The 27,848-nt window shown below is 38.3% G+C and overlaps 1 protein-coding gene across 5 annotated transcripts in view; it reads right to left on the minus strand.

Moving 5' to 3' along the window:
- AMN1 (antagonist of mitotic exit network 1 homolog) overlaps positions 1 to 27,848 on the minus strand; it is a 70,078-nt gene that overhangs the window by 17,155 nt on the left and 25,075 nt on the right. For 3 of the 5 annotated variants that reach the window (XM_072400253.1, XM_072400252.1, XM_072400251.1), the window contains 2 exons: positions 1,944 to 2,091; positions 395 to 612 (listed from right to left, as the gene is read on the minus strand). In XM_072400253.1, coding sequence (XP_072256354.1) covers positions 395 to 612; positions 1,944 to 2,091 — 366 coding nt within the window. Of the gene's footprint in view, positions 1 to 394; positions 613 to 1,943; positions 2,092 to 22,097; positions 22,169 to 27,848 lie in introns of those variants that run through there. The other 2 variants (XR_011919332.1, XR_011919333.1) reach the window with 2 other exon arrangements.

Consider the following 27,848-nt stretch of genomic DNA (forward strand, 5'->3'; position numbering starts at 1 on the left):
TGCGGGGCCACGCTGAGCCTGCTGGTCTTATAGACATGAGTGATGCCGGGAATTGTAGTAACGGCACTATTTCAATACAGCGGAGGAAGATCATATTTAGGATTTCTTATGGGGGCCAAAAAAAGGACGTTGGGGGCAAGATTTGGCCATAGTGCTGGAGTTTGACACCCTGTGTTAAGAGATGTGAGGGAAAAAAATAACTACTGGCAGAATCAACCAGAAATAAAATTTAAATACAGGAAGAAACAATGCAATCTGCTGTGGTAATAATATTAATAGACAACATTGTGTATGTTTTTTAGTTCTGGTCCATAGTTGCAGGAAATGAAAAAAAAGTGACTAATGATACACTTTATGGGAATATAAAAAAAAACATTACACTAGCTATACATACTGCTGTAGCAGAGAAGTCCACGCTATGTAGAAGAGGGCAATTCTGTCCCAGAGCCTGCAGGGAGATGTCAGAGATTTGGGTGCAGCCACTCAGGTTGATGATCTGTAGCAGCGGGCAATGCAGAGAGATGGACAGGATTCCATCGTCAGTAATATTCCGACATTTTTTAATGGAGACCTCATGGAGGTATGGACAGGACTGTGCAACTGCTTCAATGCCTTGAATAGGGGAAGGAAAATATAATAGCATTGCACAACAAAGATGGTGAAGGCAACAAGATAGTTCCTTTTTATTTCTCCACTACACACTCTCCTACAGGTTCACCAACAATTTTAACAAAACTTTTAATATTGGCATTTTTCAATTCATCAAATTGGCTTGGAAGTTTAGTACGTGAATATGATATACCCTGTAATTGGTAAATCATATGGTCAGCCAGCTCATAGATACAGAAAAGAGTGGTGGGGCACCTATGATAAATCCAACCTGATATTAGCTGGTATGAATAAAGGCTCCACACATTTGGACTTTACCTCAGATTTGGTACATCAAATCAGCATACTTTACTAATAACAAATATATATAAGAATTTACCTAAACATTCTAAAGCTGTTGGTTAATGGGATAGACCAAATCTGAAACAATCTTTGTGTGTGGCTTAAATAGACACCTTCATCTTACCCATACATAGTGTAGGTTTGACTTTCCCTAACAAAAAAAATGTCAGCTGCTTGGAACACACAGATATAACAACTGAAAAAACAACAACATCAGATTATGTTCTTAAGCTATTGTGGGTTATTGCATGATTCATTCCATCTTTTTATACAACATTGGTTATTAATGGGTGGGTATAAATAAGTTGACATTACATGTCATCCAATCAAACATTGCTTAGAGTTTCTACTTTTACTGTGTTGACATAAAGTTCATGACTTGGTGATTGCTTTGAAAAATTAGCCTTGTATTTATCTCTCATTATCTGTTTTCTATTTATAGCTGCTAATTTCTAGGTATTGTTATTCTGACCTTAAATGCTATATACCATAGCTTATGTAATACTTTAATCATTTATTAAAGCAAATGTAACTTCCATCATTTCCAGAACACATATTAGATTCTTTAAAAATGTGGAATCTCATAGTGTATTTATTGCAACACTGCAAAATTATGACAAACGATTATTTATTATTAGAAGAGTTACTGGTTATGGTTACTGGAAATGCTACAGGCTGGTAGAGAATATGGGAGTCAGGGAATTGTCCTTGCAGGAGAAAATATTACTTTGAAAGTGCATTTGGTGATAGTGTTCCTAAAATTTGATTTGCCATAAAAAAAAAATTCTTAGCCGACTGCTTGTGTTCCTGTATACTGGCCTAGGTTGAAGTAGGATGGAAGAACCACCATGCAAAGTGAGGACACAAGAAATTGGCATTCCCTAATTTATCAATTTTTGAACAAATGTCCTAATCAAAGCTGTGTTTTACAGTGCATTCACATCACAATAACAGATACAAATGTCAGAGGACTTTTTTTCATTTCTGCTTACCTTCTGAAGTGACCGAAGTCCTCTCTTCCCCTTTGCAAGAGTTTAAATTGATTTTCTTAAGCTGCTTGCATAGCGATATCACTCGCAGGGCATTGTCTGAAACATCGCAGTCACGGAGGTCCAGTTTCTTGACTGATGGATGCAAAACCTGAGGAAAGTCAAACAGTGAAGAATGAAGTAAGGTTAAAAAATATGAATTAGAAATGTATTTCAAGCTTTTTGTATGCTAAGAGCTGATTCTGCACTCCTTTTACAGATATGATCCATAAAAACGGACCTATTACCAAAATTTGTACATTATATAAAAGGGTAGATAACAGTTTCCTCTTCCACTTGTGGAGGGATTGGGGGAAGGATCGGGGGAAGGGGTTGAAGATAAGTAAAGATAAGTGGTGTTTTTATTCTGACAGTGTGGCTGTGAAAGTTCAATGGTTAAGCAAAGCATACGTCCCCGGGGAAATACACAGAAATATGTGAATGATTCATGTAATAACTATAGTTGACCATGAAAAGACACTATGATAAGAAGTCCTGAACACTAATTCAAACCAACTGGACTCATTTGCTAGGAAGGCTTTTACATTTTGGACTGTGTGCATGCAAAAAATATTAACTACCTTGGCCGGTCAAAATGTCCATACTCCCTAAAATCCTGTATTTCTTTAAGACTCTCCCAGGCCTGATCCCACGCTCCGCCATTAGAGGACTGCAGGCTGATACTCTCATTGATTGCCTTAGGCCATACTTTGCTCCCTTCAGGAGAGAAAAGGGCTGAGTGTCCCGGAGTTTCTCAAATATTATCTTCCAATAAAAACTTCGATATCTGGCCTCTTGGACCACTCTCTGGTCATTCAATTGTTGGACAGAGATAGAGAAACTATGGATGGCCCCCACCCACCCTAACTTCTTCCTATGTTATTACACTAACAAAATATCTGGGAGAGCCCTACTAGGTCCCATGCAGTTTACCAGGCAGATCTGGATTCAATGTAAGGATAAATTCACCTCTCAGCACCTGCCTCTGTACTCACATCATTTCTATACAACCCTCAACTCCCAGATGGCCTGCATACCAACATAGTTGAGCCATGATGTGCCAGGGGTCTTTTCCATTTGGACAGTTAGTCCACCTATGCTCCGTATAATAGGAAAACAATCACACTAAATAAGTGTACCTAGTAATCAGTATAATGTACATGCTCTCACACACAATATATATCACAGACCGGTTTCAATAATGTATCATTCATTTGTTTTAAGTGCATATAGTGATTACACCATACTCTTTGCAGATTCTCTATGTTTTCAACAGTATTGACATCACCTCAAGTACAGCACCATCTTTATTTTGGCATCTTTATATTGTCATTATATAACATCTTCAGCCTTCAGCCTTACACCTCGGATTCTTCTAACCACAGTAAATCCTTATAAAACTATTTCTTGTTATAACAAACCCTTTAACTGACCCAATTGAACTGATATATAACTATCACTCCTTGAAACCATATAGCAACTAGAAACATTATATACATCTTGAAATTATATATATATCTTGGTATAATAGGATTATGACCATTTATATATGTGTATTCTCTTTATGATTGTAGATATCTGCTTCTATGAGATAATATATATAACTGATTTTTAATCTTTTACTTACTATATATTGTCTATATAAGTTGGACCATGTTAATTTTTATTGGTCAGATATACTTACCTTTTTGACCCAAAACGATTATGTAAGTTTAAACTCTATTTTGTTCTTTCTTCAGTTTATCTCTACCCAAGTCTCTTTATCCCCTGAAGAAGCCACTTTTTGGGCGAAATGTGGTGGAAAATAATAATGACAATTTGACTCTAAGTACAAAAAAATATTTATTATGTTTATATCACTTGTATGATTTATTTTGTACGTTTCATGTAATTCATGTAATGTGTAGATTATGCATTTCATGGTATATAAAATCACATGTTGAGCAGAATCTTTTAAAAGGTATTTTTACTGTCACTTATATATAAATCAAAAACACAAAAATAAACACAAAATCCTATACAAAATCTAGTGCCAACAAGAGCCTGTCTTTCCTCTTTCTTCCTAATTTTTCTTATAAGTAATTGCAGGCTTGGCAAATATAAACCATTATACACTTCTTTAGTGAGCACTATCCTTTTCCATCTTGACCTATGCTCCTGCCAACGTTTGGCTTTTGCAGATCTCCAGGGGAAGTTTGAAATTCCCTGAATCAGTTTTTATGGGTATGTTCAAATAAGGCACTACGCACAGTCCAATACTAACAATCTAACCTTTTCTACTATGACTAGCTTTGAACAGATCTGTGCGGGAAACCAAGCTCAAAAAGGCCTCATCTCTGAAAAATTTTTGATGCTAAATACAGGAGCAGCGATGTCTTTTGTCAAGCACTCTTACACAATGAAATGGGAGCAGATCTTGGGTAGAGAACTCCCCCTGGAGATCCGGTGGCTGATCTGGAACAGTCCCCGAAAGAGCTCTTTTTATACACTTTATAAAGAAAATGCATATAAGATACTGATGCACGGGTATCTTACCTCAGACAGATTACATACCATCTTTCCCATCACTAGTGATAAAAATAAAAAATTAGGCATGCCCAATCGTGACCCTCATACTGGAAAGTGGTCAATGACCTGCTTAAGGGTTTATTTTAGGTCCCGATAACCATAGCTGTAGTTACACATTTATTGGGCCTGCCCTTACAGAGCCTTTCTAAACTGGGTAAAAATCTTGCCTCCCGTGTCCTGACAGCACCTAAATGTCTCATATCGAGACATTAGAAGTTGACTGCACCTCCGAGGATCTCAGACTTCTATGCAGGAATCAAAGATGTCCAGCTCATGGAACACCTTACAGCTAGGCTCCACCACATTGAAAAATGTACAGCTATTTGGGAACCATGGGAATCTTACCTATTAACCCTCTTCAACATATTTAGGCAACATACTGGCTCCCTCCCCCAGGGAGATCCCACTAGTTAACTGACATATCTTATAGAGTTTGCTAAACCTAGGTTTCTGTTTCCCCATCCCCCATGTTAACCTCGCCCCCTTATTGTTCCATGTTACGTCAACTTTTGTTATTAATATCTAATATTCAGCTGTAAACTTATCCTTATACTGTTCAATAATTTTATTTCCAACGACTTGCACATGATGAAACTGTTTTGTATTATATTCCTTTGTTTTGCTACTTTCATTAAGCGTACCCTTTTACGCTTTACCATTGATTGTTATTTCCTTGTACACTATATCGTATATTGTTATTCTCATTGTTTTTTTTTTTGTTACCCTCTCTTTTTTGGAAAAAAAAACAATAAATGGACAATATAAAAAATATATAAACTAAATTGAAACAAGGCCACATTCTCTAAGTCCTGATTTAGACTCCCAAATTACATAATAGATTCATGAAAATAAGCTTGATGTGTTTTACACGGATTTTACAGGTAGTGATATGAAGATTGACTTTAAAAAGCCCTTTGTAATATTTCAGCCTTATATAAATACAAGTAAAATAAAATAGGTAAAATGTAAATGAAAATATAATTCCCTTTCCACTTTAGCAACATAGCCATTTGGAAGCAAACACATAGCACTTGAATTAGACACATACATGCAGTAACACTACTCCACAGTAAGCAAAAAAGATAAGGCAATCTAGAAACAAACATTTATAAACGAAACTGTAAATATTCAACGTGAATAGGAAACGAAACTCCATCAAAGCATACCAGATGGGAACTTACAGGATGTTAATGAAGGGTCCAGAGTAAAAAAACAACCACTAATACAACCCACAGCAATCAATCACAAGATAAATGGATCTCAAGGATCCTAGAAGGCTGGAACAAAAAGAAAATGCATATTTTATACTCAATTTGGTGTCAGTTAGAAAGAAACTGGTCTAGAAAATCACGGAGTGACCAAAAACCTTCAACATATATCAATATCAAACATGAATCAATACTTTATACACAATCAACTCAGATATATATTCATTTACAAATGTCTTTGCAGAGTGGTACACTTACTTACATCCGTGTGTGCCAACCTCAAATATGGTTTAACTAAACCGCCTTCAGATAGCTTCAAAATGTAATTTCCAGAGGAGTGTTCAAGACATGACAGGGCATCCCGCCTGGCATTGCCCACTAGAAATGGTCCATGCAGAAGTGCATTGCAATGGCAACAACTGTATCTGTGCAATTTTGTGCACAACGATGGGCAGACACAGATAGGGATGCTGCCTCTACACTGAAGCTAATCACACTAGCAATGGTTCTCTTTCAACGAGGGGGGTATAATACATAGTTATGTGCAGCAACAGATGTAAATGAAAGGGCAAGGTATCCTACTCAATGCTGTCCCCTCCCAGCAGAACCAAATCATATATATTGATTCAGATATATGTTTATTATCAGAATCCTAATGTCTTTCATCTCCTTCTGATGAAGATGAAATAAAACATGTTGATGATTGATAAATAATGTTCATAGTGGAGATAAGTAGATCAATAGGGGTTATTTCTGTTAATGTTTTTATATAACTTTTTTTGTATTTGTTAAAAAATGTATGGGTTTTATGAATGGTTGTAAGCCTAATACCTAAAAAATTATATTTGTTACAAATTTATGGGGTTACTAATAGTAATGGTATTAAACACAGGCTTAAGCATCTTACTGTATTCTTGCTCAGTTTATTAACACCCAACTAAATAGTGACCGGTTTCTTCAATACTATTGGCTCAATTTACAAAGCTAACACATGGAGGTAAGGATCCTTATTTAAAAAAATAAAGGTGAAAGGTATTTTTAGGGAGCCCAATGGGATTCAATTTGGAGGCTGCATTCACATTGCTTTAGGAGTGTTTGGGCCCGATCTAATAAATCTCTTTAGGAATGGAGAAGATAAACTATCATGGAAGAATCTGGGTGTTCTGGCAACCCTGAAATGAATTTTTAAATAATTTATTATTTGTTAAATGTTTTCAATTATTGACCAAATCATTTACACATTTGCTGGATCACCCAGGTTTTCCCTTGATAGTGTATCCTCTCTATTCTTTTGAAAGTCTGAATAAATCAGGACATTTATGACTGCCAAATCTCTGCTAGACTTTAAAAAAGCAAGCCTCACTTCCAAAAAGCACTGGTAAATAATTCACAAAGCTTAAACACCTTTAAGAATCTAACTTCTTCATCCACTGAGGACCTTTAATGACTAGGTAGGGGGCACATGTGCCTACTGCATTGTAAGGCCTTGTGCATACAGGCTGATCTCCTTGGAAACACCAAATAACCATCATTTTTATTAAATGTCTTGTTTTAAAATAAAGCTTTGTGAATTGGAAAAAAAAAACTGTTAGACAAGGCCATTGGTCAGTCGGCTGGGATATTATAGCGTACAATAGGCTAGAAGGGCACACACGATCACTGGATTGTAAGGTATTGGGGAGACAGGCTCCTCTATGGACATAGCAAGTAACTGTCATTTTTCAAAAATGTCAGTTGGGATGGTTGGCCATTGGTCAGTTAGCTGTGACATCACTGACTACAGTTGGTGTACCTACACTGAAGCTGTGGCTTTTCATTACTTGCTGCGGAGCCTCTCTATAAGCATCTCCAAAAGCATTTTGACTAAGACTTTGTGCGGATTGCAGTTTTTCTATTTGTGTTGTTGTGTGAAATCACCTAGAGGCGCATCTGATACCATCTGGATGCCAACACAGATTGTCAGAGGTTGGTGTTCCTGAATACCACCTAGGACCCCAGAACGACCAGACACCCCCGGCCAGCCACCAGCAGAATAAAGCCAAGCTGCATCATCTGCTTGGAAGAGTATGAAGAGCAAGGGGAGATTCTTGTACTAGCCTCCTCCCACATATTCCACAATGCCTGCCTCCAGAAGTGGACAGAGGAAGGAACAAGCTGTCCCCTCTGCAGTGCACCTATTGTTTATATTGTTGAGGTATGTAACATACATCCTATTGATCTTTTATAAAAAATGTCTGATGATTTAGTTATTTTTAAATTCTTAAAGAATTCGTCTAACCATGATCTCCATTATTTTCCCAGGATACTGGCATTGAAGATTCGTGGTCTGATTAACTGCAAGGAGAAATCCCATTCCTTGCCCCTGCGGAACTCCTACAGATGGAAATGGAGATATTATCATAGACTTTGAACAGATTATACACAACTGAATGGCATCTGTATGGACATATCTGTTGGCTGGTTGCTTTGCCAGCAAATACCTCATTCTATACCCTAATCAGGTATGTGTTTTATTTCATTTATTTCAATTTCCTTCAACAATAACCATTTTAGGTGGTATCATTTATTTTCACAGGGTCAATTACATCATCCTAATAGGTAAGGATTTTTTTTACCATTGGGTACAACTGCCACTGGAGTGATCCTTGTGCAGTCTCATTTGTGCACATCGATAGACCTTGTATTTCTGAGGGGGACAACATCTGGGGTTCCTCTTATTAAAGGGGGATACCAGATTTTAATTGACTCAGCCCACAGACCCTCACAACACAGGGGTAAAGTTGTGGGGATGAGATCCTAGGTTGGGGACAGACAGGGGTCTGGTTTTGCTAAAGAGAGGTGGGTGACACAGCATTTAGTGTTACTTTGCAATTTTTTTTACAGCTTTACCCATATTTCAGGCCACTCGTTGTCTACCTTTGTGCAGCCAATCTAACAGGCTGGCCAGAGTAGCTAAACACATGTCTAGATAGGCTGAGCTTCTTTTATTTTGGGATGGGGCTGCAAACTTTTAGCCCCTTTGTTTCTGTGGCAAGACAAGTTGCTTAAGACATTAATGACTAGGAGAGGGCACACTCTTAAAAAAGGGGTCTTAAAAGTAAGGAAGACTCACCAGTTTTTTTCTGGCAAATTAAAATAAATAAAAAAAATAATACTAGAATGAAACTGTAGCCTAAAAATGTTTAAAAGACCCTGTGACAAAAAGCATTTATTTAAACAGCAATCCTCACCTAAGGATACATTTGCAAGAACCTGTGTAAAGCTACGTACACACATACAATGGTTCTCGCCCGATAATCGGCTCAGGGCCGATATCTGACAAGAATCTGGAATGTGTACAGCACCGGTAGTCCATCCTCCGAACGACCGTCCTAGCGGGCAATGGACGACGAACAAACCTAATGCAAGGGAAGGGGGGAGCACGTTCTCCCCTTCTCCTCTCTATAGAGCAGAACGGTGCTGTATGTGCAGCACTTGTCCATGCATCGCGCAGTACTTAGTCATTGGAAAGGATCATGAAAGATCCTTTCCAACAACAATATTTGCACGTGTGTACCAAGCTTTAGTCTTCCATATGTAAAATTAGTTCAGGCAGGATTAGGATAAATGTTTTTTTTTTTCCTAAATTGAGTTACGAGACGGATCAGAATGTGTGCATTTCTTGAAAAAAAACACAATCAACATTTAACAAATCATCATTTATGAAATTGATCTGAGCAGGAAGGCATAAGGTGTGGATTTCTTGGGAAGTAGAGCTAGCAAAATAAGGTAAATAACAAGAGGAAAGAGGGAGTATGAGGAGCAAAAAGGTTCTCGGTATGAAGGGGAAGGAGCCATTTCATGTGAAGTTGTGGGAAGGAAAAAGTGTGAGAGAACTAGGTGAAATTTTAGATGAAATCCCCTCTGCCATCTCTATGCTCACACTCCGGGCCACACTGGAGAAGATACAGTTTTGTCAGTGAAGCTGGGTGATCCACAAAACCTGAGGAGGATTTGGTCCAATATTCAAAACATTTGCAAGCAAATAGAAAATGACTTTAAAGAAATCCATTCCAGGTTTGCTGGATCACCCAGCTGTACTGATGAAAGTGTATCTTCTGCAGTCTTGGAGAGCTTTAATAAATCAGGTGCTCCGTTTTTATGAATCTTGCTTTGATGGAATTCTTGGGGTTTTTCTCTTTTGGTTAGAATTTCTAGAAATTTCTGGTCAGAATTTTTTTCCACTATGCTCCAGCAAGAGACAGCCAGCTGAACCTGTCTCCTTCCCTATTTCACTTTGGAGGAACAGATGTAACAATGTAGTCAAGAGTCATATTATGGGTGACCTCACTGTTGGGGAAGAGAGCCTTGATGCCGTGCAAAGGGGCAAGATTACTACACACGTCAGCAGAAGGGGTGTGTTCATTTTGGTAGAGTTTTGCTTTCTTCATCATGTACGGGAAGCCCCAGTAGGCTAAGGCTGACAAAAACTTCATTATATTCGGGGGCTACGTCGGCTGAGTAGAAACACAGAGCCATGCTCCACACTAAGCAGCACATGAACCGTACAGTTAAGAGCCCAAACATAAAGCCACCAGGAGTCAGGGAGTTCATTTTTTTTAACAAAAGAGACATATGGCTGAATGCTAGGTCAGTTCCTTGTCTCACCAGGGGGATTCGCCTTTCAAGCAGGCAATCAGCATGTGGAGAGCTGTTGCTATTGACGGGCTGGCAGCACGAGTGTTAGCGCGGCTGTGGGCGGCTCTGTTTTCATGGTGATGCGAGCCAGGATGAAATCATCCAGGAATGCAGCAAAGGCGCATGGGATACAGCTAAGTTGGCTCCCTCCTCGCCAGCACACTGTGACACAGGAGAGGGAGAGAGAGAGAGATCAGGCGAGCCAGATTTCACAGTTCACATGTGTTAGCCCTGCAAGTCGTGCCGGCGCCGCTGCTCCTAATTGCAGGCACGGGTGCCGGGTCCTATCATTCAGGTAGAGTAACCCTAGACTACCTGTGTTCCATGCCTGAGTTTCCTTCCTGCTGGAGACTTGCTCTGGTGTTTGAGCTGGCGTGGGTGTGTCTCCCTTAATCTATGAGGTAACACATACACGCCCTCTGTTTTCTACAGCCTATGGCTGGTTTCCTGCAGGTATTTAAAGGCACCTCCTACTACAGGAAGTTGCCTGAGCAATTTCAAGGTTTTACCCTGTGTAACTCCCAGTGCCAAGGTGTTTACTCTGTTTGTTTTACTGTGTACTGGACCTTGTTTCTTACCCTTGGACTTTGCCTGATTGCCGCCTGACCCTGACCTCGGATCTTGTTTCTGGATTTTGTCTGTTTGCCATCACCTTCTTGGCCACGCAAGTCCCTCGGTGCTTGCACCGAGTACTCTGACTCCTGTGGTCAGCTGCCACTGACCCGGGGATAGCTCTGGAGTGGTACCTGGCAGCTACCCTGCAGCCCAAGCCTATCCTCACCATCAGAGGCTCTAGTGAAGACCTAGTAGCGGCTTAGTTACGCCCCTCTGGAGCATACCCAGTCAGTGGCACAGTGGGTCCACACCCACAAATACATGCTAGTGATCCTGAAGGCTCATTACAAAAGTTTCAAGATATAATGCGGGCAGCCCTGGATGTAACAGATAAAAGACCACTTTACAAAGGAATTGCGGGACTTAGATCATCGTATAGTACAGTTGGAAGGGTGTTTTGATGATGTTACAACAGTGCTGGATGGTCATGAGGAAGATACTGAGCATTATAAAAACGAAGTACAAATGTTACATCATAAAATGGAGGACTTAGAAAACAGGTCTAGGCGCTCTAACTTGTGGATACGTGGTATACCTGAATCTGTGGTAGAGTTGTCAGACACAGTTACAGCATTGTTTCAGGAAATATTTCCTGAAATACCACTAGAGAGACTTGAACTAGACCAAGTACACTGCACACCTACTAGACCAAATCCAGAAGGTCCACCTAGAGATGGAATTGTAAAATTTCATTTCTTCCGTACTAAAGATATAATTCAGTGAACAGCACACACTAAAGAGCCAATAGTCTTCCAGGGGCACAATTGCCAAATATTTGTTGATTATGCCGCAGCAAATATACAGAGGCGCAGAGAGTTGAAGCCCTACCTACAGATTCCACAGGAAAAACAAATCAATTATAGATTGGTTCCTAGAAGTGGGTTAGGAGTACCACAAATGAACTGTTATTATATAGAAGCTCAAATTGCCTTACTAATAATGTACCACAGACAAAATAGGAAACCAATGTAGGTCCACTTGGAGAGTCAGGATCTTATACAGTTGTCTATTGAGAATGTTCTGTGGTATTACCAACCCCATACTTTATTACTCATTGCAGGTTTGGGATCAGAATGGAAAAATATGCGGATGGATGTCTACTCATCTGCCTTTAGCAACGTTAAAGGGAAATCTTATGTTTTTGCCAGGCCTTGAAAAACTTGATACATTTCAATTTTGGAGAGATAAGGGCCTAAATATAATCCATCATTTCTTGGGGGTAACAGGTATTATTTCCTACTTCAAGAAAAGTTTGGTATTCCAATGAGCGAGATATTTAGGTATCTGCAGATAAAACACTTTCTTCAATCTAGGATGAGGGATAATGATTGGATAGGCTTTTGAGTAATTTTGAACAAAATTGTATACAAGGTTCACAGGCTAAAGGCATGATATCAATGTTAAACAATGAGGTGGTCACAATAAAGACAATAGGTATGACACACTGGGAGGAGGATCCAGAGTATGCTATTTGGGGGTCTAGACTAGATAAAGATCTAGAAGATTGGGAACAAATCTGGGACACAGTGGCGCATTGTAGTATTAATGCCTCGGCATTGGAAGCTAATTATAAACTTATGATGCGTTGGTATATGGTGCCGATGCGATTAGCGAAAATTTTATCTATACATACTAAAACTTGTTTTAGAGGTTGTAATGGTACTTTGTGCCATATATGGTGGGAATGCCCCAAGGTTAAAAAGCATTGGGTATGAATTTATCAGATGACATACACTTTAGTGGGTAAGTCATTTACAATATGTCCAGAAGAAGCATTGGTAAATCTCCAACCATCAAATTGTACTAAAGTGCAGTTTATACTGCTGACTTATTTATTCACGTCAGCTAAGATGGTATTGGCTAAAGCCTGGCGGTCCTCTTTGCCCAAGGTGGAACATGTAAAGCAGAACATGGTGTGGTTTTTGGTGAATAAAAAAAGATGGCAATTCTCAATGATACGGGGAGGCGGATTCAAGCAAAATCGGACGCATACGATGCCTGACCCGAGGATCCACCCGGTGATGAATACAAGCGACAATTGTACAATACAACTGAAAATAATATTAATTTTATATATATATATATATATATATATATATATATATATATATATATATATATATAGAGAGAGAGAGAGAGAGAGAGAGAGAGAGAGAGAGAGAAATAATTGTAACTACTAAAGTTATTATAATAAAAAATAATATAAATATATATATATATATATATATATATATATATATATGGGTTAAAATAGCTGATCTAGCTTGAGCCATATATGCTCCTGTAAGGAAGTTGTACTTCTTCTTTTCTGTCTTTACAGTTTAAATGTAAACAGATGTTGTAAATTGCAAAATCTTTTGTAATACAATGTATCGAATAACACCATATATGGCTAAAACTTAAATAGCTGTATGTAACTAAAGACCACTCCTTGTATAATTGTCTGTATAAAAGGATCACCTCGTCAAGTAAACATTAGAGTATATTCCTAAAACCATACTGTGTGCGTGTGTGTTATTGGGATATCTCTCCAGACGTCTGTCTCTCTGGTGCAGGAGAAGTCACGGTGCATTCGTGGAATTAGAAGTAGAAGCAGATCCTTTCATATATATATATATATATATTATAAATACATGTATAGATATCTGTGATATATTAATGAAGATTACAAAAAAATCACATAAATGCATACCATCCAAGCAAACTTCCTTGATTATTTTTTTATTACAATTCATATATGGGAGGAGGTAATAATAGGGTAGGAAAATGGCTTCTGTTTATGCAGATAGTATTGAACCCTGTGGCTTTAAGGGAAGGCATGTTAGGATTTAGTTTGCTTAACCACCTGGCCGTTAAACCCGACCTTGGTTCAGGGTAAAAACTTTAGCAAAAAGTGTTAAACCCGAACTTTTCTCACCAGGTGGTTAAAAATGTAAACAAACGTTATATTGCAATCCGATTGTCATACATTGTATGACAATCGGATTATAACTGAAAGCAAATACTTACCCGGTCCCCGCAGCTCCTCTAGCAGCAATAAAAAATTTGCTATTGCTGCTGGCATCTGCAGTGAGATGTGAAGCACAATGCAGAAATCCTACATTGTTCTTTGCATCTCTCTGTAGATGCAGCAGCTCCAGCGTCCAGCGTCTCTGTCTGTGTGAGCTGGGCAGGGAAATCCCCCCCTCACACTACCCCAGAGGATGAGTCATCTTCCGGGTTATGTGAGTGGTGATGTATGGGGGTGTGTCAGGGAGGGAAATTTAAAAGCAGATTACAATGTAATCTGCTTTTAAATGGTTTTTACAGTACAAAAACACCACACAACATGAAATAAAAATAAAAGTACAATTTTAATTTTATTTTTAGATTACATTGTTGTCTATTATTTCATTGTTGTTTTAAATTATTATTTATATTTATGTATTATATTATAATTTATGATTATAATATAATAAATAAATATAATTATCATACCGGGAGTTAATCCTAAGAATTACAAGCCCACAATATAAACAAAAATTTCTATGCAAAAAAAATAAGATAGGATTTTATTAAAAGTACATTTTTTTTTTTTACATGATTGTGTGTTTCAAACTTCTTTTTATATTCATGATATCTACTAGACCCTTGTTCGGACATATTTCTGTAACTTACAGGTCTACAATTTAAAAAAAAATTTCATGAAAAACAGTGTAACGCTTTTGGTACAGAAATCTAGACCTCAGTGTAACGCCCAGGTGGTTAAAATATGTAGGAATTAATGACAGAGATGTTTTAAAAGGTAGTAGGAAAGGTATGCTGTAACCACAATCTCAAAAACTAGACGTGCTAGAGAAAAACTGAACAGATTTGAAATTTGCATCAAAATTACTACAAAGCCCACATAATATTATATCTGATAAAATGACACCTTGACCTGTGTTATTTTTATCATTATTATTAATATTATTAATAATATTATTTATAATAATATTATTATAAACAGTATTTAGAAAGCACTAATGTAATATGCAGCACTGTACATTAAATAATGTTGAGCAATTTAAAATGTAATTATGATATTAAAGAGGCAAGGAACATTTTAATGTTTTTGCCATTTGCAATCTCGATGGTGTGGAGAGAAGCACAAGACCATCAAATCGACTGCTATTTTTGCCGCGTCAACAAGTGTGAATTCTCGGGTAAAACTAAGCACAAAATTGTATATCCCAACCTCAAATCTGCAATTTGGCCTGTTCTCCATGATGATTCATTGATGTTACAGTGCTGGAGTTACAGCCAGAATTTTCTGATCCTGACTACTTGGCCGATGAAGATTCAGAACTAGAGACCTTTACACAAGCAGAGCTAAATATTGTCATTTGTGATCTAAATTTCTCCTAAGACAAATTTTGCGTCAAGGCCTAAACAGAAGCACTTGCTTGCAAAGGGTGTAACTGTAACACACTACAGAAAACGAAATCATAACTTGACAACGTTCTTCACTATTGATGGCTCACTGTGCTACTGTCCTGATATAAATGCACTCTTTAACAGTTTGGCACATATTCTATCTGAATGGCGTATCTTCATTGATTCCTCTAAAAGAAGCTTGAAAGCAGTCTTACTGCATAATTGTATTTCCAAGCCAAGTTTGGGAATGCGAGGAGGATTCACAAAATATTTCTGTTTCCTATGCCTGTGGTACAGCCAATCTACGGGAGACCATTATGTCAAGGGTGAATGGCTACCAAGAGATACCTATAAGCCCAGAAAAAACAGAGCCGTTTCTGCCTCTGGTTGATCAGCATAAAATATTTCTGCCACCTCTCCATATCAAGTTAGGCCTGATGAAGAGCCTTGTAATGGGCATGGGTAAATAAAACTCCATGAGTTTTCAGTACCTTGTTGAGAAGTTTCCAAACATAAGCACAGCATAAAAATCAATGAAGGGAAATTTATAGGGCCACAGATCAAATCTGTTTTGCAGGATGATGTTCAAACAATCTCTCAGCAGCTGAGCTAGAAGCTTGGGATGCATTCAACTGGCTGTGTGACATTTTCCTGGGCAAACAAAAGTCCCCTGCATACAAGGAAGAAGTTCAGAATCTGCTTGATTCATACCAGAAACTGGGTTGTCGCATGTCATTAAAAATAAATTTCTTGCACTCACATCTAGAGCTCTTCCCGGAAAATCTTGGTATGGTGAGTGATGCACAAAGAGAACATTTTCACCAGGACATTCAGTTAATGGAGCAGCGCTACCAAGATTTCTGAAATGAAAGTATGATGACTGAATACTGATAGATGCTGTACCGCGACAATCCAAAGAGTACACAAGTAAATCATACTCTAAGCATTTCTGAAGAAACAATGGTAACTGACTGACACTGTTCAGTAGATCTATACCACAGTGTGCCTTATTTTACTTCACACTGAAGATATAATAACAATACCATCTCAATGGTGCTTACGTTTTAGTACAAAATACATGCACGTACAATGTTAACTATAATAGTACTCATAACTCAGGAACTGAAAATAGATCTGAAATCTGCTCAAAAAAACTGATTTAGAAAAATTTGCTGTGGTTTCTCATGATTATCAAAACTATTTTTTTGTTGATCAGTGTAATAAAGTCCTCAGACCTGACAGCCTTCCCTATTATTACTGCAGAACATTTTCAGAGGTCCTTACCACGTCAACCTATTTCCTATTTATTACATTTCTTCAAAGATTTCCAATACCTCAGTCTGTGTCATATGCCATTTTGCAGATGATGTTCTACTAACTTTGACCCAGCCATGCACTACACTCCTGAATCATTAGAAGAAACTTTATACTTTTAGCCTTGTGTCTGGGAACAAAAATAACACTTCCAAAATGGAAACTCTGCCTCTCAACATACTAAGCTCCACACCTAGCTCACTGGAAGAGAACAAGTGAGGTTTTAAGTTCACATGAAAATTGGATTCCTTTAAATAATTGACTGTAAAGTCCTATAACTCCCTGTATACGCATAACTACACAACCATCTTCTTGTGGAAAAAACATCACATATCTTTTTGTTTTTGCAATTAAAACGACAATACTTCCAAAGCTTTTTTATCTTTCTGAGACCCTACCAGTAGGGTATCATCTCAGAAGCTAAAAAACCTTCAGACCCAGATTTTAAACTTCATTTGGGCATATAAACTACAACACTTCTCCAAGAATCTACTTTTAACTGCCAAAGCACAAGAGGGACCAGGGGTTCCAGACCTAACAAAATATTATTTGGCTGCCTACCTCCATCACTTAACCTTATGTTCTATACTGCACTCATATAATAAATTCAGGGATTTAGAAGTTTTGCCCCTGTGCATCTGAACACTATGCTTTTAGCTAAACTCCTCCATCAAATTCCCATGGAATATCTGGTGACAATGTAGGGACAATAAACTATATAAACTGTGGATCTCTTAAAGTCTAGCTATTAGAGCTACTCCACCCAGGCGCCAAAAATTCAGCTAGGCTACTTTATATCAATATTTTCATTTCTGATCTTCAGAGCAGGCAATATATACCTAAATCCTCCAGCACTTACCTTCAATTCTGACAGTATGCACATTCAGCACTTTATTATTTCCCTCTCTAATCGCATTTAAGCAGCTATGTAGAAATGATGCCCCAGCTAAAAGACTCATTTCTTAACCTACAGAATACTAAGTGATATCACAATGTCTGGACCAGCTAGACATGTCTACATGCAAAAATGGGAAGTTATAAAAAAGGAGGGAACTAACATAGCAGTAATAGATATTTATTCTGAATTTACATAGAATATAATATAATATATATATATATATATATATATATATAATATGACTGATATTTAGTGAGAAGGAAAAAGCTTGGTCTTGGTTCCCTAACTTGATGGAAGAAATATAAACATAATGAATAGGTTAAACTATTATTCTGAAATTATGGATGGAAAATAAAATGATATGAAATTGGGCAATAGTTGGAAGTGACAATATAGTCGATGACATTATGATATAACTATGTTAGATTGATACTTTATTGTTATCAGACACTAAATGCTATATATTCCTCCTTTATATACCAGGAAGGTGGACACAGACTAAATGTACTGAAGTCCCACAATAAATATGGAGGCACTTACACTTGTTAATTGTCAGGTTATGGAATATTATTCAAACTATGTACCTATGTAACTATGTACCTACTATGTTAGATTTAGAGCACATATATCCTTTGTTTTTATGTAGCTGGGTCTGTAATTAGTGCAGCCTTTGTGTTTGGACAAAGGTTTATCTTGTTGGTAGATCTTTTGCACCAAACAAGTTTTTCGGTCTTAGGCTGCGTAGACACGTTCAATTTTTTTTTCATTGGAAAGGATTTTTCACGATCCTTTCCAAAAACCAAAGACTGACCGATGCACAAATGAGTGCTGTACATACAGCACCGTTCTGCTGTTCTGGAGAGGGGAGGGGGAGAAAGACTGTTTTTGCCTGTCACCGCAGACATAAAACAGGACAGGTGTGATTAAACCAGAGTCAGCGGGATGAATAAAATGTTCAACAACAGAGAACAATAGCCTAGTTGGCGGACATGACAATAGGCAATTTCCTCAAAACAGAAATAATATTATTTTTTGTATTATTAAACAGGATTTATATATTGCCAACATATTACACAGCGCTGTACAATAAATAGGGGTTGCAAATGACAGACTAAAATAGACAGTGATACAGGAGGAGAAGTACAGTAATCTTGTGACATATCAGCAGATTTGCTAAGAGGAATTGACACATATCCAATGTTCAAAGTTTTAACACTTTCAATAGTTTCACCTAGCTTAGTAAGCCAGAAATTGTGTTAAGATAATATCCCCCACATTTGGAATTCCTGTATTTCATTACCCAAATGGCAAGAACAGATGTTGGTGTGGCTATCCTTTATTGACAAAATCAGGAATGCTACAGGAGAAACACTCATCAAAAGAAGTTTCTCTAATTACACGGATGAGTATGTGACAATCAGGGAAAGTCATTATCTAAGAGGGGTAGTAAGACTAGGACAAAAAAGGCAGTGTTTAGAAGCATACAGGAAAGGATGAAAAAGAACAGGAGAGGTGTGACCAATTTGTATTATTGTTAAGGAATCTTTTTTCCTGCATGTATGACTCACCGCTTTGCCCCTGACCACCTCAGAACTTAAAAGATTATTTTTATTACTGAATTATTATTCAAATCACTTAGGATCTTATCCTCAATAATAATAAATTCCTTACACACTGATGAATTGAAAAGTGACAACAGTAATCAAGGCAACTAAAAAAAAGAAGCTGTGGATGAATTGTTGGTAGAAGTTAATGAAGCTCAAGAATCTCTGTGTAGCCTTGAAGATGCTGGGCAGAAGCCAGTGGAACATGGTTGCCACATTCTCATGGTCCATGGGACTTTGAATACTAAAGAAAAGGCACCTGAGGCAGCTCCACCATACTTTTTTAGGCTTTAGCCTAAAGTGTGGTCATGCAGGTGTTGCAGAACAGCATAGAGTTGAATGGAAGGGAGAATCCCATTAAAGAAACAAAAGGGGGTCTTATGCAGAATCATATTACCTAAAACAGACAACCATAATACTACTTGCTAATGGCTGGCTGGCTTTTTATGTCAGATAAAGCATATACTGTGCAGTATTTAAAAGGTAATCAATGTAAAGACAGAGCCACTTACCAATCTATATAAAAAACCTAACTATGAATCCACCACTTCTCTTCCATTTGAGGCTAACGGGACACAGGACAGATCTCACAAGGATTGAAAAAAAGTAGTCAGTAATGCTGCTTTCCAGAGGTAGTGTCACGCACGGAGAGACAGGACCACTAGGGGGGGCGCTACTGCTTGTATGGCGGTGGTGTGAGCCCTGGGAAAAGTCTAAGCCGTAACCAGGTTTTCTCCAGAGCCTCTGATGGTGAGGGTGTTGCGCTGCTGGTTACAGCCAGGTTGCAGTCCTTGACCCAATCAAGGTGGGCAAGCACGGTACAAAATCACAAGGCAGGAGGATAGTCAAAGAAAGCCAGGGGCGAGGCAGGCAGCAAGCAAGAAAAGTCAGGTCACACGTCAAAGGTCAAAAGCCAGGGATCCAGGAGACAGCCAGTGTCACAGGGGCCACTGCGGACACATGCAACACAGGAGACACTGGGAGCAACAGGAGGTACTGGTGATGCAGGGATATCCTCAGACAGACAGGAACACTGGAACAGCACAAGGAAGTCGGCTGGGAACCGACAGACTGGACAACGAGGTGTTAGTACAGGAGTTGGACACAGGAAACACTGGATTAAGCAACAGGTATACAGGAACCAGATCAAAGAACTAGGGGGCTCGGTACTAAAGAAGACTTGTTGGACGAACACAGAATGCAGTCTGTGAGCTAGCTAAATAGGGCTGATCAAGAGCCTATTTTCTGATTGGCCAGAGGACTGGGCGAAGATGATAAAGCTTGGAAACAGAGGTAAGCCCAGCATTAGAACTGCCCGCATGCGCAGGAGAGAGATGCCTGTGCTTTAGTGAGGAACAGGTAAGTGTGACAGGTACCATCAATGTCAAGAAGCATTCCTCCCACCATTATGGTGCCTACCTGTCCAGAATCTCTAACTCTATCGCAAGGTAGGAAAAGAATGGTTATGACATATGACCAAAAGGGGTGGGGGTATTGAAAAGAGTTATTCCTTTAGGTTGTTTCTGTAAGCCACTATAATTTAAAATTGCATAACTTTTCCTGTACAGTTCAAGATGTGTATGCTCTGATAAGTCTGATAAGTGTTCCATTTATGATCCAGGCAGTTAGCAAAGAAAGAACCAAAAATGCAACTTAGGATAGATACAAGGAAACAAATGGCCTGAGTAGAACACCACAAAACATGAGAAAGGGACATAAAAAACTGTTAACTGCTTGTGTTCTGAATTGCATTATCAGTTTTGATTGGGTAAATTATTTTTTTCCTCAAATAGGAAATCCTCCCCTTTCTTCTAGCATATTAATGGAATATAAGACTGCTAACCTTCTTTTCCCATTTTTAAAATACTGAATATTAAACTCTGATTACAATAGTTATTTAAAACATATAGTTAGGTTATCCAATTTCAAGTGTAGCCCTAATGTTTTTTTCTCTAGCTTAACCCAATGCTAGAATATACCTCTACACTGGTATTGAACTCAGTCCTCCACTTGTCTCCTTCCTTAATCCAGATTAGGTTGTAGACGTCCCGCAGATCTAGTATTCAAAAATCTGAGCACTATAGAGTTTCACAATAAACTGCAGCATGTAGTAGTTTCTGCCCATTATTGTATTAAAACTCTTTTAACTTTTACCAGGATAAGAATTGACAACCATGTTGCTGATCAGGAATGATCCAGCTCCAACAGAAAAGTTTTTTTCAGAATAAGCTTCCGTCAAGGTATTCCACTATGTACACACAGCCTTGGTCTCTAATAAGATATAACTATTTTTTAGAGGTGCTGAGCCTGGAGTTAAGTCAATATCACAGTCACATGGACATTGTGATGGTAACTATTTGACCTTGTGCTTGGACATAATATGGAAATAATAGGGGGAAGAAAAACAGGAATGAACTGTGGAAAAAACCTTATATATAGCCAGAAAAAGAATCCCAGATGTAGCAGGTGATCAGGCCATTGTTTAAATGAATGTCCCCTTAGTCTACATAAGACACAAAAGTCAGTGGGTCCTTCTAGGAACAGCTGTGAATGGCCCGGTTGTAAAGGGTTCCTGCAAGGTGGTCAGGGCCATCAAGGGTAGATAGAAACTTGCACATAGCCAGTTTGTTTTTTATACATTCAGACAAACACTGGCAGAAAAGACCCAGGTAAGTTCTCCTGCCACAGTACAGAACTGATCACTGTCCTACTGAGAGGGAACCTCTGGGCAAACTAAAGAGGAAGTTTAGACTAATTTAGTGAATATCCTGTGAAAATGCCCTAGAAAGGCCTCAAAGTAACATTTTCTTGGAAGAGGGATGCTCAAACCAAAGCCTACCTGGAAAGTTTATTTTTTCATGCTGTGCCTGCACAAGGGAATTTTTACTCCATTTTCTGTTCTGCCTGGCACTGAAAAAAAGAAAGTAAAGCTGCGAATCAATTTTGCAGTAAATTTTTTTTGATGGAAACTATCTTCTTGATCGCGATGAAAAAATAAGTCATAAAGTGCATGTTTTATTGGGTGACTGTTATATTAAAATGTACAAAGCTTATAAGCTATATAGGATTTCACTTATAAAGCAATCTGACATTCCCTGAAACATTTCCAAGAAATGTCATATTCACTACTTTAAATTCGGGGCAGGGTCCTATCCTCCTCTTGTGTCACTGTCTATATCTGTCTGTCATTTGCAACCCCTATTTAATGTACAGCACTGTGTAATGTGTTGGTGCTTTATAAATAATGTTTATTAATATTGTTATTAATAATAATATTGATATACCCAATGGAGTTCAGTCAAATCCCAGGTTTACTTTGCTAGGAAGGTTTATACAGAAGAATGCCTGGTACAGCCAGCTTGAACTAGGGGACTCTTGGAATTCATGTTAAAGCTGAATGTATTCCCCTCTTAATGGAACAGAGACGTGCTTTTATTAACACATATGTGAGAACAATCAAATGCCACTATTTTTCCAAAACTTTTACCAAGTGCATTTGTTTCTAAAAGTAAAAGAATATAATAATTAAAAAGAAACAACCCAGAATGGGAGTTTCTTCTTTTGAAACTAACTAATAAATAGTATACATTTAGTGCAGCAAAGAAAGTTAACAGTTACCTTTTTCTGGGAAGCCATTTAAATAAATAATGTGGACGTAGGGGTTTTGTCAAGTGTCAAAAAAAAAAGATTTACAACATTTGTACATGTGTAGAACAATGCTCTGTTGGTCACAAGCTTGATGGTTCCAAAAGATTATGGATTGTGTCAGTTGGAATATCTGCCAATTTAACCCCAAGAGCAAATGTAATAATGTTGGATGAGAAGACATGGATTACAGCTGGTCTTGTAATAAATCCCAAACATGTTATATTGGGTTCATATCTGTGTTATGTGCAGTCAACTCAAGCTTCTCTACATCAGTTTGGTCAGATCAAGAGATTGGGCTTTGTGCACAAGGTTGCAGTTATGTTAGAACAGAAAAAGGCCTTTCCCCAAAATTTTGTCACAAGATTGGATGCACACAATTCTAAAAAATTTCTTCGTATGCCAAAGTCTGTTAATGGAGATTGGAGCCAGATCCTCAACTCATCGCTGAGGGGTCCCTGTGCACATACGCTTGGCTCATCTCTATCACTAAGCAGAGGTTTTCTTTATCAATTGTTTGTTGTGGAAGTAAAACACATGAGCATAATAGACATGGCACTGTTCGACTCCATGAAGAGAAGGAGCAGGAGGCACCCGATACATCTTCTGCCCAAGGAAATGAAAGCAATTGTCCCTACTTGGTTGGTTAGCGAATCAGCACAATAGATCTCCATTGACCAAGAGGTAACTGGAGGAGGCTATAACGTAAATACAGTGTAAGATTTGACCGCAGTATAACGCTCCCCAAATCAGGAATGCTCTTTTTGATAAACAAGTAAATTAGTTCTTGTTTGCACACAAACTTTTATAGATAGCAGGGTTGCATAACAAGGAAAGTACATCCTACAAACTGCTTATACTTTACATACTGTACAAAGATACACTAGAGGAAACAAACTACATTTAATACATTTCATACAAATGGGAGCAGTTAAATTTTTTTGGGAAATAATTTAAAAATATAAATGTTTCTTTATGGCCTCTGGTCATCATCTAAAAACGACAAATTCACTTTCTGGACATAAGATAAATACTAAAATATTCAGCAAAAATAGATGTTTCGATTAGATTACTTTGTTAGAAGTATCACCATGCACTTCCAGAGATCATTGAACTTAACGGCTGCTGGTCTAATCTGATAGATAATTTACTCACAAGTTTCATAAATGTTTAGCTAAGGAGGAAGATCTATGTACATTCAAGCAATATGAAAACAATTTGGTAAGTGTGAAAAATTTTAGGTTTTGAGCAAAGTCCTTGAAAACTGAAATAGTCTCTTTACAAAAGAAGGATGGATAGCAATAGCCTTTTATCAAAGTCTAATTAAATCAATAATTATATATGTTGCATCCTGTAACGCATGTAATTCTGTCATTGGGACTCTCTGATGCTTACGGACGATGGACGACGACCGACTGTACACACGGCAGATTTTCGCCCTATAATTGGCCGATACCGATTATCGGGCGAGAAAAATTTGCCGTGTGTACGCAGCTTTACACTTTTCAGATTTTAAACCTGAATCTGGAATAAAAGGCCTTTCGGTTCATTGTGTGATATAGGGGAGAGCACTGTCAGATGTCAGATTCCCCCCCTGAAATGTACAGGGGTAGAGTCAAAAGTCCCTCTTTAGAGCCTTTATCTACAGTATGATAGGATCATAAAATCCCTCTTTTCAGATATTACTCCCTTTGTCATCAGATAACCCATCAGCACATTCTTCCAGATCTGCTAGTTTACAACACGCATTGTAAAAGTTGAAATTTTATGTGTAGCCATGTGTCATAAAACTCAGGATCTGGCAGATAAGGCCTCTGAGCTATATTCAGGCACACGTTTATTAATCTTCATATCTCCACCACACACCACACCACAAGTATTGGCATAGTAAAATCTGTGTAAACCTACCAGAGGGAGCTCTTACAGATACAATCTCTACCTGTTAGCGTGTGTTTAGCAAGGGTTAACATATTGGTTACCCTTGCCCTGTGAAGGCCTTTCTCAGCTTGCTGGTACTTGTTGATAAGCGTGGTGGAAACTCTATGCGCAGGGTAATTGCTGAGTGGGTGATTGTCACACGTTGTGCTCTTTAAAAGTCACAAAGAAGCTGCTGTTATTACAGAGATACAAGGAGATCCCCTAAAAGTGCATTAATAACTTGTTGATGAAACCTAATTTCTCAACCCTACCAAACCTAACCTTTCAATTGTCTTTTTATCTTTGTTGCCGGGAGTTGGCAAAAGCTAGTCAACTACTAAGCAGGAACATTTTTCATTGTTCTGGAGAGCCTGGCCAGCTTTCTGGAATGATTGTTTTTTACTTGGCTGAAAGTTCTCAAACTTTAGATAATATAAAGAATAAGTAAAACCTGACCTCAGGCAGAAGCCTCAACCATGGAGTGGACCCAATGTCTGGGACCCAAGAGCTTTTACCTGACTGTCATGGGGTTTTCCAATCATCGTGGGGTAGGATAAAGCCAACTCTCGCAGGGATGTAATCTCTTTCTTTGTAGAAGTTATTCATCCTCAATCTGCTTACTGACATTACTTTGTGCTTATTGATATTACTTTTGCATCATTTTTTTCTAATGAATTATTAAATGGTTGAATAAAATCATTTATTGCTGCTTTAATATTATATATACATTGGTCACATTGTTTGTAGAAATGCAAATGATTCTAAAGGACCTCAATTTGACTTGGTCTTAGCTTCTTGCAATCCCCTTGTAATAAAAAAACCTGATGGTTCATTGTGCTCATGGGAAGCCATCATGATGCTGCTGTTTGTAGAAAGGTACAAGGAGAACCCCTATAGGTGTTTATATAACTTGTAGATTAAACCAAATTTCTCACTTGTCTATTTATCATTGATATAAGGTGGGAGTTGGTGAAACCTTCTTCTAAGCAGGAACATTTTTACATTGTTCAAGGGAGCCTGGTTACCTTAGGATGAAGCCATCTCTCTGTTGATATATTCTCTTTGTATATAGAAGTTTTTATACCCTTTTATAGAATGCTTATTGATATTACTGTGTGGTGATTGATATTGCTTTTAAATCATTTTTTATATTTAATAATTTAAACTACTAAATAGAGTGCTTGAGGACTTCCAGTTCCAGTGCCTGATGTAGCGGGTGGTGTGAGACGCGACTCCAGCTTCACTGATCTCCTGTGTCCGTCCGACTTCACACTGCGGCCCTGCTGTTTCAGTCACAGAGAGGACAGGCAGCGGAAGACGCATGGATTGTTCTATATCTGGCTCCCAACCATCCAAACACTCCCAGCAGAAGCAGTCAGTGCGGAGGGCTGCTCAGGCTAAGATGGCCGACTCTGTACAGGACCACATGGAGGGGGAAGCAAGTCCAAGTAGGAGTGTGCCTGCCACACATCCCTGCACAGCTATTAATTATAAGCTGCTAGCCCAAGAAGTATCACAGCATCTTCAACCCAGCCTTATGCTTAATATAAAAGAAATTTTACAACAGCATTTGCAGCCTTTTACTCATCTGGTTAACAAACATGGGGAAGAGCTCCATGCTTTACAGCAGCATGTCAGTGATTTAGAGGATGAACTCCTCTCTACACGCACCCAGCAGCAGTTTGTGGGAGAACAGTACCAACAGCTGCAGGAAAAAATCATAAGATATACAAAATAGAGAGCGCCACAATAATCTCCAAACTGTTAGGATCCCTAAAACATACAAAGCTGCTGATTTACAGAAGTTAAGCTCCACCACTCTGCCAAAAGTTCTGGGTCTTCAAAACCATATGAAAATTGAGAGGGCTCACAGATTGGGGCCGATACCACACAACAAACCGTTCCCTCGCCCTATTATCTTTCAATACCACCACTTTACTGACAAGCTGCAAATTATGAAGGCCTATCAGGGACATGAGCATCTTAGTATTGATGGCTACAGAGTACTACTATTCTCAGAATACGCTGCAGAAACCACAAAGCAACGTCGGGCTTTTACGCCCATTTGTAAGCAGCTCATAGAAAAAAGCTATCGATTTGCTGTGCGATAACCGGCAGTTCTCAAAATCTTTTTTTACATATCAGGAACAGAATATGTTTAGGATCCTTTGGAGGCTGCTGATTTTGTCAAGTCATTATGTGGCAATATGCTATCTCATCCTGCTGCAGATAAATCATCTAGAAATCGTTCTGATCAGCCCTCAATATCTCCTTAACCGCAATCCTAATGGACCGTTTTGCCTGATCCGAGTTTTAGCCTTTAGCCAGTTTTTTTTTTTTTTGCTATTTGGAGCCTTTACCAAGTAATAGGCCATTTCTACAATCTCACTATTTTTTATACAATTTTTCCACTGATCCACTTTGATCACACAGCACTAGATTGGTATATCACCTTGTTCTACTCCATACAGAGGTAGCGGGGCAGTGAGATTGCTGGTATCCTGCTTACTGACCACCGCTATAACTGCCACTAATACCAATTCCTGCATTAGGGAAGAAGGAAGTCACTTTTTTAATTACAGCGTGCCTCATTTGGTTCACATTGTTATATTTGTTCTTGGGGTCTACCCCCCTGGTTTTTGTACCCAGATTCTTCACTGCAATTTTTGCTACTTATTTACTTTTTTGTCTTGAAATTCTCACAAAAAAACAGATTCCATGATTAAATATTCTCAACATCAAATTAAATTTTAGTTCTCATTACTTACAAACCTCCTTAAATGAGAATCACCACATGGAATGTTAAAGGCCTCCGCTCACCGAACAAACATACTAAGGGTCTGCGCCACCTGAAGAAATTGCAAACTGATGTAGCTATGTTACAAGAAACCCATCTTCCTGCATCTCTCTACCATCTTATGTGCAAAAGCTGGGTTGGAGAAGTTTGGGGAGGACTCTTCTTGGTTACAGGCCAAAAGAACTCGTGATTTATGGATTGGCCAGTATGATACCATAATTAAGTCCTATC

This window comes from Pyxicephalus adspersus, chromosome 2 (genome assembly GCF_032062135.1).
Source record: "Pyxicephalus adspersus chromosome 2, UCB_Pads_2.0, whole genome shotgun sequence".
NCBI classification, from domain to species: Eukaryota; Metazoa; Chordata; class Amphibia; order Anura; family Pyxicephalidae; genus Pyxicephalus; species Pyxicephalus adspersus.